General features: G+C 44.0%; 1 protein-coding gene across 1 annotated transcript in view; it reads left to right on the plus strand.

The window, feature by feature from the left end:
• Positions 1–5,960: 5,960 nt before the first annotated feature.
• SYTL3 (synaptotagmin like 3) overlaps positions 5,961–16,800 on the plus strand; it is a 74,007-nt gene continuing 63,167 nt past the window's right edge. Inside the window, exons 1-3 of the mRNA XM_025049068.1 lie at positions 5,961–6,091; positions 14,226–14,479; positions 15,811–16,413. Of these exons, the coding sequence (XP_024904836.1) occupies positions 16,304–16,413 (110 nt within the window). The 5' untranslated portion in view covers positions 5,961–6,091; positions 14,226–14,479; positions 15,811–16,303. The remainder of the gene's footprint in view (positions 6,092–14,225; positions 14,480–15,810; positions 16,414–16,800) is intronic.

Below are 16,800 nucleotides of genomic sequence, written 5' to 3' on the forward strand. Positions count from 1 at the left end.
CCGCGCTCGCGCCCCGCCCCGGCCCCGCCCCCTCGAGGGCCCCGGCCCCGCCCTTCCGCTGGAGTCTCTAACTCCCCTCCCTGCCCGCTTGTCCCGGACTCGCGATTATTCCCTCCTCTCGCCCTCCCGGAGGTGGTGGTTTCCGCGGGAACCTGCCAGGGTAGCCTGGCAGCTGATTAGCTCGCAGCAACTAAAACAAAACAAATGTACAAAGTCAACTCGGGAGGGAAGAGTCATCCTGGCTTGTGAGCATTAACTTGAACATTCAGATGGGCTTGGACACCTAGTAACAAATTGTAACTTGACTTCTAAACATGATGGGCAGCGTAAGATGTGGGTTACAGTCACCCTGGGGATCCAGGGTTAGGAAACTTTAGCTCTGACCGAAACTTTTCTTTGGGGAGGCAAGTTTGCCATATAAATGAGATTTAAAAAATTTATTTTAAGTACCATTTAAAAGAACATTTTTGGCTGGAAAATTTTTAAACGCTGCTCACTTTCTGGTTGCCCTAACTAGAATGACCTAGACATACACTTGGCTTTATGAAAATGAGTAATTGACTGGGCTCTGGTACAGTGCTCTCCAAGAAAGGTGTATGCACCTGCTTGCGTGGACTCTGGGTTAAGAGCTTTGACTTTGGAAACTGCTTTTTCTGGTACTACTACGCCCTTAAAGTCAAGTTGTCACTACTTACCTGTCCAAAGCCCAGCTGCTAAACCCATTTCCCATCCCCCCAGGAAGAGCTGACCACAAGACCCTGAGACTGGGTAGAATTAAGCTGCAGAACCCACATTCAACCCATCAGCAACCCGTGTGGTTTCTATCCTATAGAAACTAAGTTCCATGCAGGCAGAATCTGGTTTTTTTTCACTGATGTCTCCCCTGCCTCTTCAGTCGTGCCTGGTACATAGTAGGTGCACAATGAAAATTTATTGAATGAATGAACACATGCTTTCCCCACAAGCGTTAGTTCAGCTTCAAACCCAACTGCAGAGAACTGGGGAGTGGAGAAAGACACAATCACTTTCCTCCTTGTGGGACACAGAGGGCTGGGGAGAGGAGGGCAGAGCGGTGACAGACACCAGGCTGCTGTGCTCTGGACACCAGGCCTGAGCAAGGAGGCTTGCTGGGTGGGGACTAGTTGCTCTCCCACACCTGGTTTCTGCTTCTCGGATTCTGAACTTTATTTTCAGTTTCGTTCTCTTCCTATTATCTGGCTCCACTCACCTCTTCTAGTATTTCAGTCTTGTGCCTCAGTCTACATGGAATTCTAACTCTGATATTTCTTTGTTTTGTCTTCCCCTGAGATCCCATTTTTAGAGTCCTTCTCAGTCACTCGACTCGCCTGCCCTCGGCGGAACGGTCCTGAGTCAAATGAGGACTTTTTCTCTCTCTTCTAATTTTCTCCTCCACCATGGACCTGAAGGCCCATTAGCCAAGTGTCTTAGAATTATGTGCAAGAGCACGAAAGCAAGAGTGAACAGGTTCTGAGTGAGCTCCTGCAACTGAAGAATGTGACGTTTGGGACACCTTTTTTAAATAGGTCCACAGCCTTTTAGGAACTTTCTAATCCAAATGAGTGTCCTGAATGGCTGCCAGGATGGTGCATCAGCGATGTATAGACCTAGCGATATCGTCACTGAAAATCACCCACATGTGCATAAATCAACAGAAAACGTGTAAATGTGAATTAAAAAAATTTTTTACATGACTTTAGCTTATATGCATTGGGTCCTGCTCTCCAATTTTAACTATCAAAGAACATTCATGAAATGATCATGGTGTATGACGTATTGAGTCTGCCGCAGAAGTGGATAAATTGGTCTGTTTATCTTCAGAACTATTTTCTCAACACACATACATTGAGCGCTCGTTTCGTGTCAACCTCTGTGCTGGAGCTGAGGCTACCAAGGTGACTAAGATAGGGTCTCTGGAAAATTCTTAGAAGCTGCTTTTCTGTAAATAAGAGGATTTGAATTCTCTAGACTCAGCGATGTTGTAGTGCTCGGGAAAATGCAGTGATGAAGGATCACATTCTGCCCAAGGGATGTACACTCTCTAGGGCTGAGGAATTTCAAATCGCCGACATTTGGACGTTCGCCAGCTGCCATTCCCAGCACCCAGGTCGGCCAAGAATGAATGTCCATCGGAAGCAATGCAGTAGAAACCACTGACTCATAACTGCTCGTAAATCTCTGCTGTTCAACCATATTTTAGAATCATGTTAATTGCTGCTCAGTAAGTCAGTGAATCTTGGGTCTGTTTTTAACTTGGAGGTTAACCATGGGTTGGCAGACGTTGTGTGCTTTCTTTCTTTAAGTCAAGCCTCTCATATACAAACTCTTCAGAATTAGGGATCAACATTGCCAATGCCTTTATTTAGCAAGCATGGGTCTAGGAATGCTGGGCTTGTCACCTCAATAAATAAGTCAGCGGACACAGTGGGGTCTTTCAGTGTTGCCCGTGATGGGCAGCCCCTCACTATCCTAATCCACCGCTGTGGATGTTCAAGTTTTTCTTTCTTTGCCTGTGCCTAGGAGCATGTTACCATGATGCACTAACAACAACAATAACAACAACAACAATTACAGTAATATCAATAATAACGCAATGAAGCTGGCAATGCCAAAACACTCTAGTCTGAGGAATTTAATGTTATAAGGAAAAGAAAATAAACCTGTGGCTGACACATAGCTATAGTGAGAACCTTCAGCTGAGAAACGACGTGCTAATGAGATTAGCAAAGAAATGCCCATATTAGGTCTGCTGTCAGCTGGGAAGCACAGGCATAGTGGGACTGAAATACCTCTGCTCCAACTGGAAACAACTGTTGCTCTCAGGCCCTCGGGTCCCTCTTCCTCCCAATCCTGGTGACCCCTGCCCCTTCCCTAGGACCCCATCCCCAACAACCAACAACTAAAGGCTAACTCGTGGCACAGCAGAAGCCTCCGACTGGCATTTCTTCTGACTGGTTGACTTTCATGCTATAACAGTTACTAAACGGTTTATCACTTCTGTGTATAAGAACAAATACACACACTGTGTCAGTCGGTACAGGTTTGGTTAGATGCAGAAACAAATGATTCTAGACTCTTCGTGGTTGACAAGAAAGATGTATTTGTTGTCACTCACACTACAGAGGGCGGCCGTGGCTCTGCCCAATGTCTTCTCCATGCTGGGACATGGCTGACTGAGCAGCGTGACTCCAGCGTCATCAAGGGAGAAGAAATGGTCGGCCAGGTGCAGGCTAAGAAGGTGCTCCTCATAAGTGGCAGGTGTCACTCTGGCATACATTTTGTTGTCCAGAGCAAGTCTCTTGTCCATGCCTGAGTTTCCAGGGCGGGGACACATAGAGGAGAAGAGGGCTTCAGCCTGCCACCCTCAGCATTCTGAAGGGTCCCTCAGTGATTTATCATCTCGTGCTCTCTTTGCCTGAATCCTGCCCACACATCCCTGTGGCCGTTCCCCTTCTCCCACTGCTAATCTGGCCTAATCCCCAGCCAGCCCTGTGCCAGCTCACCTTCTTCCAGACGTGATCTAATTTCTACCTGCTCAGTTTCAACACCCAGGTACCTTGTATCTTCACCAACGCTTCCCTACTGTCCACTGTTGCCCCAGGCCTTAGATCAGTGGTCCTCAAACTTCTTTAATTATATACCCTTCCAGCAGAAACTATTTTCGAGCATGTACCCAAAGGGATGTTTATTTCAACTATGAAATATTAAACTATGAATCCGTTTATGAAACATTAATAAAATTTAAGTTCTCACCTTTTAAAAAATAAATAGAAATAGTAGTTTTAAATTGTCTTAGTATATGCCACAGCAATGGTTGAATTATATCCCCAAATTCATGTGTCGAACCACTAGTACCTCAGAATATGACATTCTGTATTTGGTGAGGGAGCTGTTAAAGAGATGTTAAGTCCAAATGAGGTCATTCTGGTGAGTCCTGGTCCAATATGACTGTGTCCTCACAGGGAAATAGATTAGAACATAGATATACATAGAAGATCATTTGAAGACGCATAAGACAGCCATCTACAGGCCAAAGAGAGAGGCCTCCAGAAGAAAGCTGCCTGCCCAAACCTTGATGTGGAACTTTCAGACCTTGGAATTGTGAGAAAATAAATATCTGCTGTTTAGTCTTTCGGTCTGTGATACTCGTTACAGCAGCCCTAGCAAAGTGACATACCTGCTTTGGAAATAATGACTCCAGGTTACCTTCATTTCAAAGACACTATTTTCCAAACTTTCCTAAATGGATTCACTCAGTACCTTAAGCAACGAAATAGTAGTACTACCTACCACTAAGCAGCAGTTACTATTTTTAAAAAATCTTCTTAGGCCAGGAGTCCTCAACCTCGATCCCTATGGCAGTGCCTGCCATGGTAGATGCACAATAAATACTTGTGAACGAACTGAATGAACTATAAACTAAGACGGAAGCCTTGCGGCCCTCACCAGGAAACAGGCTCAGGGAAATGGTGTGCTCAAGGTCACTCAGGTCTGTCTCGCCCCGACGTTTGCCCTCACAATTCATTTTTCCCTTTTGCTGTTCTGACTTTTCACAGACCACGATCACCTCCCACCCACCTCTGCTCTGCTCTGCTCCTCACCTGATGGAATTCACCATCTCAAGTTGTCATCCTCATGCCACGGAAGAGTGAGATTTCAGAACCGAAGAGCCAACGGGGTGATCTAAGTGAACCTCATTTACAGGTGAGGATACCAAGGCTCAGGAGTGTTCAGAGAAGTCTAGTGACTCCCAAGGCCACACGGTGCTCCTTATTCTTGGTCATCAGCTGACTTGCCTGAATCATATTTTCTCGATTAGAGTTCACACTAGTTCACCCTCAAGCATGAGTCCGAGACTCTCAAAAGTGCCCATTAAGGGAATGAAAAATCAAGTTCACACAGTGGGGAAGATATCTGCAACCTAAATATCTAACAGAGCACTCACATCCTGAATATATAAAGAAATTCTACAAATCACTAACAGAAAGACAGATAACCCAATAGAAAAACAGTCAAAAAAACTTGAACAAGCCCAACATCAAAAACAACGATCAACATAGCAAATGATGCTCAAATTACTCAGCTACACAAAACATCAGGGAAATAAAAATTAAAACCATACTGTGATATCACCACAGATCCACTGGAATGGATTAAAATAAGGTAATAGCAAATGTTGGTGAGGATGTGGAGCACCTGGAACTCATTGGTAGGAGAGTAAATTAGTACAGCCACTGGAAAACTGCTGGCAACTTCTACTAACGCTGAGCATACGCCTAACCTATGACGCAGGAATTCCCCCCATAGGCACGTAACCAACAGAAACAAGTACAAATAATCACCCAAGAGACTATATGAGAATGTTTGCAACGTGCACCATTCATAATACCTCCAAATAATAAATAACACAAATGCCCATCAACAGTACATTAGATAAATACATTTTGTAGATATTCATACAATAACATATAATACCGCAGTGAGAACTGCTGAGATGCTGTTTAAGTTCAATTTCTTGATAGGAATTTGTTCACTTTGGGAAAATTTATCAAGCTGTTCTTATGATTTGTATCATGTTCCATATGTGTGTTCTACTTCAATGAAATTTACCGGAAAAAAGCACATGCCAGTCTTGTTCTAAATTGATTCTTGAGTTAGCAGCTGTTGTTCGAAATGTACCCAGTCATTTACACTTGAGGTTAATCAGTCATTGACACGCCTTGCAAGTGTGGGAACATTTGACTATTTGAAGCCTCTAGTCTCTATTGGGGGTTTTCTTGATAAGGGTGAAACATTTCTTTCAGTAGCTTGGTTTTTTTCTCCAGCTAAAAATGTAAACCGTTGGCATACAAGAGCCCCTGGTTGTGCTTTTGGGTGGCTTTGCTCTTGGGATCTTTGGGGACGTGGGGGTAGCCACAGAGGCACTCAGGGCCAGCCCGGAGGGTGCACTGTTTCAGCCCTGTGTCTGACAGGAAGGAAAGAGAAATACGTCAGTCGTTCTAACGAAGAAAAATTGACTTCCTTCTCTCCAGAACAGAGTGCCCTGGTCCCTTCTCTTGAAGCTGATTCAAAGGTAGGCTGAGCGTCCACATATAGCCATTTGGGCAGGTTGTTTTGGGGCTGAGGGTGGGGTGGGTAGAGAGTACAGTTACGGTTATTGTTTTTGGACTGATAACATTAAAAGGTGGAAAACAAAAACAATGGTAAATTAGACAAAGGATGACTTGTGATTTTATCCAATAGCATACATTTAACATTCAGGGTAATAATGATTTAAATGAAACAGAAGGAATACTTTATAGCTTGTTAAAAAAAAAAAAACTAACCCAAACCAAAAAACTATCTGAAACTAACCAAACTGTCCAAAAGCCATAGGTATGATTTTTTTTTTTTAAGGTGATGGTATAGAGTATTCAATTTCTTCTTTGGGTTGTAAATTCATATATGCATAGTTTATTACTGCTTTGCTCTGAATCTGCTTCTTAGATTCAGTTTGTTTTGATCACCCATAATCTCCAGTTTGGAGGAAGAAAAGAAATGTAATTTTAAAATAAAAAAATTAAGTTGGCCGGGGTCTAATTTAATTTTTTTCAGTTAGGCTTCCTTAACCCCAAAACAGATTTCTTGGCAAGAAGAGGGATTCTTAGAGGAAAATGCACATTAGATGATTAAGGATCTGTTAAGAAGTTGGAATTGGTGTAAAAAAAAAAGATTATTCAGCCAGCATAGCGGGAGAATCTAACTTCTTCTCTGCTTAAACAAAGCATAGGCTTTGGAGTTCAACAGACTCAGATTAGAATGTGACTTTAAGTAAATTAATTAATCGCTCCAAGCCTCACATTCCTCATCTGTGAACTGGGTGTCCTTACTTTATAACGTTGTAATGAAGATCGAGATAATGTATGCAGAGTACCTGTCAAACCGTCTGGTCCAGAGTTAGTGCTAAATCAATAGTAGCTATTGGTGCAACAAAGAGTATAACAATAATTATGAGTCGTACCAATAACAATATAAGAATATTAATTCTCATTTCTTTAACCTTCCATAAGAAGAGGTCATGGAGTTTAAACTATGGGGGGGAGAAAAAAGACTTCGATTTCAGTGGTTTACTCTGATTCTAAAATACCTTTTTTCCTTTGGTTTTTTGGTGGCGAGATATCAGGCTGGGTGGGAAAGGATGAGTAGAATCCACAGTGAACCCCAGAGCTGTTCCGCTTTCTCCTACCTTGAGTAGGTGTCAGGTTTTCTAGGTTTAACCCACGCACATGCAGCCTCATATAGAATGGACGGAGTTCTGAGGGACCCAAAGCTTGTACGACGTGTGGAGGCTTCTTTAAGAAAACGAATACAGAATGAGTTACGGGATCTTGGGTGGAACTATGCAAGTGAGGGATGCTAAGCTTGAGCTTTGCTAGCTTCCAGAATATCCACCTCAGTTTAAGTAACGAGAGAGTGAAAAGGGGAATTTATAAACGCACATCTCCACTGCGGTGTCAGACTCTGTGAGGGACACTCAGGCACATCGTCTCACCTTTGTGAAAATGAATCTGTCAAGCCTGAGAGTCTGAGCCCCGTTTGGGTCAGAACCCAACCGTTTATCCACGTCCTTCCTCGGGCGGACTAGTGTTCTTGGTGGCTGTTACAGCCTTCCATAAAGAATATGCACAAGTGACAAAGGGGCAGCATTTTTAAGGAATGTTTTAAGGTCAGTTTAGCCACTCAATGTTTCCCCTGCGTACAAGACAGAAAGCGTGTGGCTGCATTCTGAAACAGTGCAGCTTCTCAAGGAAATGGCTGTGGTAAAAACACCACAGCAGCGGAGGTGGCCGGCCCCCGAAGTGACCTGCGCTCTGAGCCGCTGCAAGGCTGTGGCTTTCAGGCTCCGAGAAGGTTCTGTAGTTTCCCTTGAGAGCCCGGGCAGCGGTGGAGGCGGTGGTGCTCACACACAGGCACGTGCCAGCAACTTGCCACGTCTCCACCCCGGTGCCATCTCCCCGGCATGGCAGGGAGGTGGCGAGGCTTTGTTTCCTCTGATCCGATGACCAGCCGCCCAGAAGTGATAGATGATTCCATGACAGGAAGAGGGACGGCTGCCTGCAGGTGAGGACGTTCGCTTTCCCATCATCCTTTCTTCACTCTCAGGTGGCATTGTCCCCCCCCCCCCCCCGCCACACACACCCCCCCCACACCACCCCCGACTGATCAGATCTAAAAGCCAAAGTCAAGTGCTGTCCGGTTGGGGATAGAAAGCAAGCTGTTTCAACATCCCAGCACGCGACTGGCTATTTGGCTCTCCTGACGAAGTGGCCCCGCACGTCCATCCCCTGGGACACCGTCCCTGACCCACAGCCATTTCTGCTCTCGCCGCAAGGAGTGACTCGTGCCTTCCTTTCCTGTAGAGCCTCGTGGTTTTGATGCTCATGCTATCGTGTTATAATTGATTTTCTGCCCGGAATGTGAACTTCTTGAATGCAGAAATCCTACGTACTTTAGCTCCTCGATACCGGGCACGTGTTTGGCAGAGAGAAGGCGGATAAAATCGGGGTTGTTGAGCTGATGCGCTAGAAACACCATCACTATACTGTGTTTGTCTGGATGCCGAGGGTCCACCGGGTCCATTGTGACCTGATGTAGACAAAATGGAAATACATGGATTGAGGTACATGCTGGGTTTAGGAGAGCAGCCCCTCCCCCCTGCCTGCGTCCCTATCGATCTTGGACAAACGGCTTCCTTGCCTGCTGAATGGGGCCTCCTGAAGGGTAGGATAGGTCCAAAAGGAATACTTCTGAGTCCACCTTGCTTTGTTCCAGTTGTTCCTCAGATGATTCTGGAATTGGGGTTTGATCCCAGATTGTCTGACACCCAAACCAACGCTGAGATGGGAAGGTTTGGCACAGCGTGTCTCTAAGCGGTTGTAGAAGACTTCTTTCTTCATAGTGGTGCTGTAGTGTAGGTTTTACTTGTTTTTTTAATTGTTAAATGAAATTAGACTAGTAGGTGGAATGCTGTAAAACAAGGGCCATCAGCGTTACAAAGTTACAAACTGCAGTAGGAAAAGGAGGCAGGGGCTGGACTCACCTCTGGCTGGGTGAGGACGGAGCCTGATTCTGTGCTGGGGACAAAATAAACACAATGTAGGAATTTGCTGGATGAGTGAGAGGGTGACCAAATATCATCACAGAAAAAAGGATCTGGGAGATTTCGTTACTCGAGCTCTACGGGACTGAATTTCTGCACAGGATCATGAAATGAAATACTTTTTTAGCAGGCTTCTCCAACTCTGAAACGACTCTCGTTTTCCTCAGCCTTTCAGATTTGGGGAGACAGTTTATAAATGTGTGCTGGCTTGCTCGCCTGGCTATCCTCACTTCCTACCGTTCTTGAATTCGAGCTTCCTGCTTTGGCAAGCGCACTCACATGTCACAATATTCACTGGGTTTCTCAACTTAGGACGAACATTCAGGACCTCCTTGCTGGGTGATGAAGGCTCTTTCAAACCCAGTGTTACCCCTGGAGAGGAAACTTGACTGTAAGACAGAATGAAGTCAGGGTCACAGCAGAGAAATATATAAAGTAGAAAGGGGTCGTAATGAAGGAACAATTAATTTCGATTGTAAATGAGGAGAAATTTCCTGAATTAGGTTGCAATTAATCTGGACCTTGATAAATTAACAGTAATAATGACGATAGTATTACTACTGCTGCTGCTGATAATAATAATCACAGCTAACATTTATCGACTGCCTATTTACTTTTTAAATTGGGATACAGTTGGCATACTTTTTTTTAGTTTCATGTATACTACATAATGATTCAGTACTTGTATAGTACTGAAACTATCACCGCAATAGGTCTAGTTAATATCCATCAGAATATAGTTACAGAATTTTTTTTCTTGTGATGAGAATTTTTAAGACTTACTCTCTTAGCAACTTTCAAATACACAATACAGCATTATTAGCTATGGATGCCATGCTGTACCTTACATCCTCATAACTATATATCTTATAACTGCAAGTTTGTACCTTTTGACCCCCTTCGCCCATTGTGCCCACCCCTCACCCCCACCTCCCACCTCTGGCAACCACCAATCTATTCTCTGTATTATCGACTACTTATTATACGCTGGCCACTGTGATCGAAGTACTTTATATGTATCAATACCCTTCAGCCTCACTGGGAAATAGGTGCTGTAATTCTCTCTACTTTATAGATAAGGACATTAAGTCCCCAGGGCTTAAGTCACTGGCCCAGCATCTCGACAGTGAGTGACCGGCAGAGCAGAGCCGCACACTCAGTTGGGTTCCAAATGCTGCTTTCCTGGCCGTGCCCTCACCGTCCCCGAATAAACGAGGTTTTAGTGGGCAGAGGCACGAGCGGGGGCAGAGGCCTGGGAAAGGAAATGGACAGGACGCGTTCAGGGAGTAGTCTTGAATGAGTTTGATATGGGAGCGCTTTGGGGAAACTGAGGATGGAGTAGGAGGAAGAGGCCAGGCCAGGGATGCCACGTTCATGCTTGAGGATTTGTTTCCAGGCGGTGGAGGACACGGGCCCCTTTACTGCGGAAGAAGGACACATTCCTACCTCGGTACTGTTAAATACACTGCTCTTCACCCTAGAGCCTCCCCTTTTCATTCTTCAGACCAAGTTCTCCCATGCTCCGCGGGAGTCACCTTGGCCATGAAGGTTTTCCTGTCCTTTCTGGTCTCTGGTCTCCCTCTGACTCACTATCCATTCGGTCCTGTCACTGCAGCTGTCTGCGTGCAAGCTGATGGGTACAGCCAGCTCTGGACCCCATCAGTTGTCCCTTTACCACTTTGTGAGTGTTACAAATGCCATTCTCATGCCTCACTCTGTCATCCTAGACAGTAAGACATGGCACAGTGCGAGGAACTTGATGCGAGCTCATTTTAATAGATTTCGTTGTTTCCGCCATTTCCGACTTCAAAACATCACAAAAATCAAAAGCATCCAAGAAAAAAAATATATATTTGTTTTATCCATGTTTTGAAGAATATAAAAAATAATCCAGCATGGTTTCTAATTTCCAGCTAGTGTAGGGGACCAGATATGGAATCTGCAAAGGGGCACCTAACGCCATGAGGTGGATGAAATGATCTGTCACTTTCTAGGTGTTTACCGTGGACTTGGGGGCTCACTAACTCCATCTGTCATCCTAGAAACCTTTACTGACTGGGAAGAAGCTCGCTAGAAAAAAAGAACTTAAAAATTTTATAAACAAGTAAATTGTTGCCATGAGCCTGGGAGCATCTTGTCTTGGATAAATAGACTATGAGATAAGAATAGTTTTAGTGGCTCATTTCTGAGTGATTTGGAAGATGGATCACAAAGTAGAATCCCCAGGTTGGCAGTCAATACCAAATGTGTGAGAATTCAAATGCCAGTCGAAGCGGGATAAGATGCAGATTCTGTTCATTAAGGTTGAAGAGAATGCGGCTGAAATCATTCAGATAATTTCTGCTGAAAGAGGACCTCTGAGCTCTCAGTTATAGCCTGGAATTCTGATCAGACCTGGAATTCCATAAGCAAACAAACTCGCAATCAAACCGAAGCCCCCAAACCAAAACCCACAAACTCAAAACAACTGCAACGACTAACCAGGCCTCTATTTCCCCCAACTCATTCCCTGCAACCCCAACGATATGTTGAAAACTGAATGAGAGAATTATATAGTTTAATTTGTTTGTGACCTGAGAAATTATTAGATCCTCTAATTCAGTCATTCTTAAACCTTTCTGAAATGATAGACAGCTCTCGTTACAGTTCTAAATGAAACCAAGTACAGTCTTCCTTCAATTCACACGATAGTCGCATTCTAGAACACTAGGCACACACTGTAGAGTGACGGTGGTCCCATAAGATTAAAATGGAGCCCAAAACTTTCCACTGCCTTTTGATGTCACAACCGTCACGTGTTTGTGGTGATGCTGGTGTACGCAAACCTACTGCGCTGCCAGTCATTTAAAAGTATAGACATACAATGTGTACAGTACCTAACAGTCGATGATAATAAACAACTATGGTACTGGTCCCTGTATTTACCACACTATATTTTTTATTTTTATTTTAGAGTGTACTCTTACTACTTATAAAACAAAGTTTGCTGTCGAACGGTGTGCAGTGTTATGCCGGCATCAAGTCTCACACATCCATCTCCTGTCTACTGCGTCTCTTGAATGAATCATTTTCTCTTGTACTTGATTTACTCTCATGTTGTTCTGTATAATAACATGTAATCCAGGTTTGCAGCCCAGGAGCAATAGACTGTGCCAAAGAGCCTAGGTGTGTAGCAGGCTATACCATCGAGGTGTGTGAAAGTGTACGTTGTGACGTTTGCACAGCGATGAAATCACCTAAGAACGCATTTCTCAGAATGTATCCCCGTCATTACGTGGTGTGTGACTGTATATCATAACCCTGCAAAATATACTTTGTGTTCATAGAAAAGTTTAATTCTGTTATTAGATCATTATAATTTTTTTTTCTAATAGAATTATCTGGTAAGATAGTGAACATTTTTATGGGGATGGAAGATAATTCTTTGTCACTGTAACAACCAAAAACATCCCTGCAAACTTAAGATGGAAATGGGGTACTGCCCCCATTGAAAATCCTGAATGAATCCCCAGCAGCTGAAGTAACTGTGGTTCAAACGTGGCAGATGAGATGTCCACAGCACCAAGCTAACTGGGACACTAGAAGGACACTGGAAGCCAAAGAGAAAACATCTTCCTAGGTTTCTGTTAAATCTTGATGCTAATGGTCAGTGGGTGATGCTCTAGGAAGTACCGATTGCATCATTTCGAAAAATCACCCCATTTTACAGAAGATTTGGAGACAGATCCTCCAAGTTAAAGAAAAAAAGTACATTTCAATCCAACAATAGAAGCCCGGGATATTAACCAAGTATTAACAGTAGATATTAACCAAGTGTTCGAATGACTAACCAAAGGTTTACAGAAGCTAAAATCGAAATCTCTGAAAGTCAAGAACGAAAACACAGTGGGAGGGATGCTAAACATGGAAACCTCTAGTTCTGCCTCTCGTTTCCTACGCTTTATCCCTGTATCAACTTGGAATACCAGAAAGCACCATGTTTTGGTCTACGTTTGAATTGCAATTTGCTGCTACATGCTTAGCTTTAATTTGAGATCAATAACATAGTGTAACCCACGAAGCACAGCTTCGCATTTTCTGCCAAGCCACCGCTCAAAGAAGCGATTATGTTCTCAGTCTACGCGTTTCTTCCTTGTTTTCTTTCAGTGTATCGGAGCTATATACGCCACTTGGATGTTATGTTTTGTTTGGCTGTTTTGCTTTGCTTAGCTGCTGAAGGAAGGTCAGAAATGCACCTAACGCTCAAGTGCAGTGACTGTTTCACTGCAGGTTCCTGGTGGAATGATCGGCCCCTTTTCACTCTGGCTGCTAGTGTTTCTCTGACGTTAATTGTCTTCTATGCGCTTTTATCGTAAGCCGCATCATATTCTTGGTAGAAGTAGGATAGGGTATAAATTACCAGCCAATCAAGTCACGTACCCTAAGCATCTGAGCAGTGCCTGGCACTTGGAAGGTGCTTAATAAGTATTTACTGAATGCGTGGGACGAACGAATGGCTGGACCCTGGAAATGAACTGAATTTCACTTTTCTGTAACTAACAGTGAATAGCCACTAGGGGGAGGATGGGCTTCCCTTAACCGAGAAAAGACACTCCCCCATCCAAGGCATGGATTTGGTAAAGCACAAGCAGTGTTTTTAAATGACTGAATCCTGTATTTCTGAAATGCGTTAGACCTAGCCTCCTGAAGGAGTGAACATTTGGGTGTGCCCAGATTCTCCCAGTTTGTGCACTTGGCGGGGTCATGTCCAGCATTGTACCGCACTGGTCCTGCCCGAGGAGCCAGAGAGAGAGCACAAAAGCCACAAGCACAGAAGCTCAGCGCACAGATCACGTGTTCTGAGCCTAATGCAAGAATCTTCATTTAAAATTCTTGAGAATCAGACAAAACGGACAATTCTTAGCCTAGGAGTGCGGCTCATTGATTAGAAATAACAAGAAAGCAAGAAGAACCGAGGGGTAATTTTAGAAAAAATAGACTTCTAAAGTTGGTGACAGGATGGCTGATTCACGCCTTATCACTCGGCACTTGATTACACGCTGTTTCATGTGCCTTTCCTCTCTTCCAGGGACTCAGATCTGCTAGTTCCATCTGTCCATCTGCAAACTGAGGAACGAGGGCGGATGAAGCTTTGCCTCTGATGGCACAGTGAGTTCCCAGCTGGGCTGGGCTAGAGCCCCAAGTCCTTGTCACTTTCCCATCGCCGAGATAGGAAGCCTTTTGAGAGCAGACACGGGAGAGAACTTGCTGAAGACTAGAAGCCAAGAGCACACTTCTCAGAGCTCTGGGTCTTCCTGCTCCTGATGCAGCCTCTGTCCTTGGGTGAGCAACATGTTTCAATTTTCTCTTACAGTAGAGAAACTGACACATATAGAACCCCTTCAGCCAGGGGTCCTTAGCCTATTGGTCCATGAACTTGGATGGGAAAAATTACATCTTTATTTATTTACATCTTTATTAATTTAGCATTTCCTTCAATTATGAATATAGGCATCAAACCAGAGTGAACGAGCAGGACTTATGACTGCTGCCAAAAGGAATCACAGATATTTTCATGCTACATTGTATGTCACAGGTCTCAAAATGTTATTTATAGTCATCACTACTCTTAAATTAGGGTACTCGTTAGATCAATGCTAGACCTTGTTATTTCAAGCATCGATGAACATACATGTTACTATATGATGATTTTAAAAAATATTTCAGTATAATATCCTTTGTAACTCAGTGTATCTTTTTATGCATTTAAATGAGGGTTAAAAAGAGGGTTATCCATCTTTTCATACAAAGATTAAGGAAAAAAGTTTAAGAATCTCTGCTTAAAGAGAATGAGCCCTCAGGGCTCCATTAACCTCTCAATCACCAACTTGCTATGAGTCATCAATTAATATAATGTGGATTTCCAAGAGAGCCCAACGAAGGGAGTTTAGCTTCTCAAGCAGTGAAAGGAAGTCTCACTAAGGAATTCATGTAGATTTTGTAACAAAATGGCATTCTAGAAAGCATAATGCCATTATAGAAAGTTTATTGATTTGAGCATCTACAATTTCTGCATTTCATTATTACGTACTTATCCAGTGTTTTATCAATTCACAACCATCTTCTTGGTTGAGGTGAGAAACAGCTGGAAGGTGATGTCTGCCCCGTGTCACTGATGGAAAAAAGAAGTAGGAACAGTTGGCAGAACTTCACAACTAGCACTAATCAGAAACGAGACCCCATACGTGAGGCAGCTGGGGAAACCATTAAAGATCGTAAATAATTGATAGATTGAGGTTGCGGTGCTGGCCCTTCACTCCTCCCTAATTGAAAATTTTTGAGTTTTGAAGTTAATCGTAAAGAGGGTAGCTTGCAGTGGAGAACATTGTTCTGCTAATGTGTTTTCAATTAGGGTGATGATGTACATTAAACACAGGCTTTAATACCTCTAATCACTGAAGACATGGAATTCATAGTAGAGAAATTCAAGTTTGGGAGTTCGAAGTTTTTAGAGACACAAGAAGACAAATTTAGTAAAATATAAATTCTGACGTTATCACCACAGCGGGAAATGCAAACTTCTGTCTGTGTAGAACATTTTGTCTTTTCTGAAGTAACGCTGCAGAGATACGAGACCAGGAAAAATGATGCTACTTTTATTGTCTTTTCTACAGGTATGAACTGGTAGGGCTTGTCATCCTTCCCGCTCACCTGAAAACACTCGAAGGAGAAAGTTAGCCTCTGTAAGACACGGATCCTCTTCTTATTGCTATTCGTAAATTCCCTCCGATTGGGGATTAGTTCTGCTTTGCGAAAACTATCCGCTGGGATCCATGCATCATTGAGAACAATCTCTGGCAAAACTTCAGAAAAAGATAGGCTGTTGTCTTAGACGGATGTCAAAGGCTGCGGCAGGACCCAGTGAAAACGCTCCCTGGGTGGCATGAGGCTCTCCGAACAACGACTCCAACCGAGGGACAGCCTCTGGGGGCCTTCTTGTCCTGAAGAGTGTGACACCTTTAAAAGAGGGGGAAAAAAAGCGCCACCGGCGATTCAGTCGCCACTGAAATAGGAGCAGGAGGAGAGCTTTCGAGAGCGGTGGCTCGGCCGCTGGGCTCCGAGCTCATGGAGTGAAATTTCCCCTCGGAACTGAGAAACCAGGGAGAAATGGCCCGGGAAGTCGACCTGAATTCCCTCCAGGACTTAGAGCGCGAGCTCATTCTCCAGGTCCTGTACCGAGACCAGGCCGTTCAAAACGTGGAGGAGGAGAGGGTCCGGTAGGTTGTCACGGCAGTGGGTGGAATGCTTAGGGTTTTGGCTTTTTCTGCCAGGAGGAGCCTGCTGCTCTGGACTCGGCCTCGCGTCTGACAAGGGTCCTAACGACGGGACTGTGAGTGGGGATAGTTTGCTGTCTCACCCCCCTTTGAAGATGGTAAGGGACCAGGGAGGCTGCTTTTGTTATTTACTTAAAATGGGGCCTTTCTGGTGAAAAATTTGCCTACTTTGTGGGAAGAATTCAAAGGAAGCTGACAGGTTTTCAAGACAGCCTGCAGGGAGGGGAAAATGTTTTCCTAAACTATTTGTGACAAAAACTGAAGGCACAAATGAAGCAACTTAGAAACAGCAAGCCTGCCGGAATCCACTTCTTTTCTTTCTTTCTTTTT

This window comes from Pteropus alecto, unplaced genomic scaffold, assembly GCF_000325575.1.
Source record: "Pteropus alecto unplaced genomic scaffold, ASM32557v1 scaffold195, whole genome shotgun sequence".
NCBI lineage: Eukaryota > Metazoa > Chordata > Mammalia > Chiroptera > Pteropodidae > Pteropus > Pteropus alecto.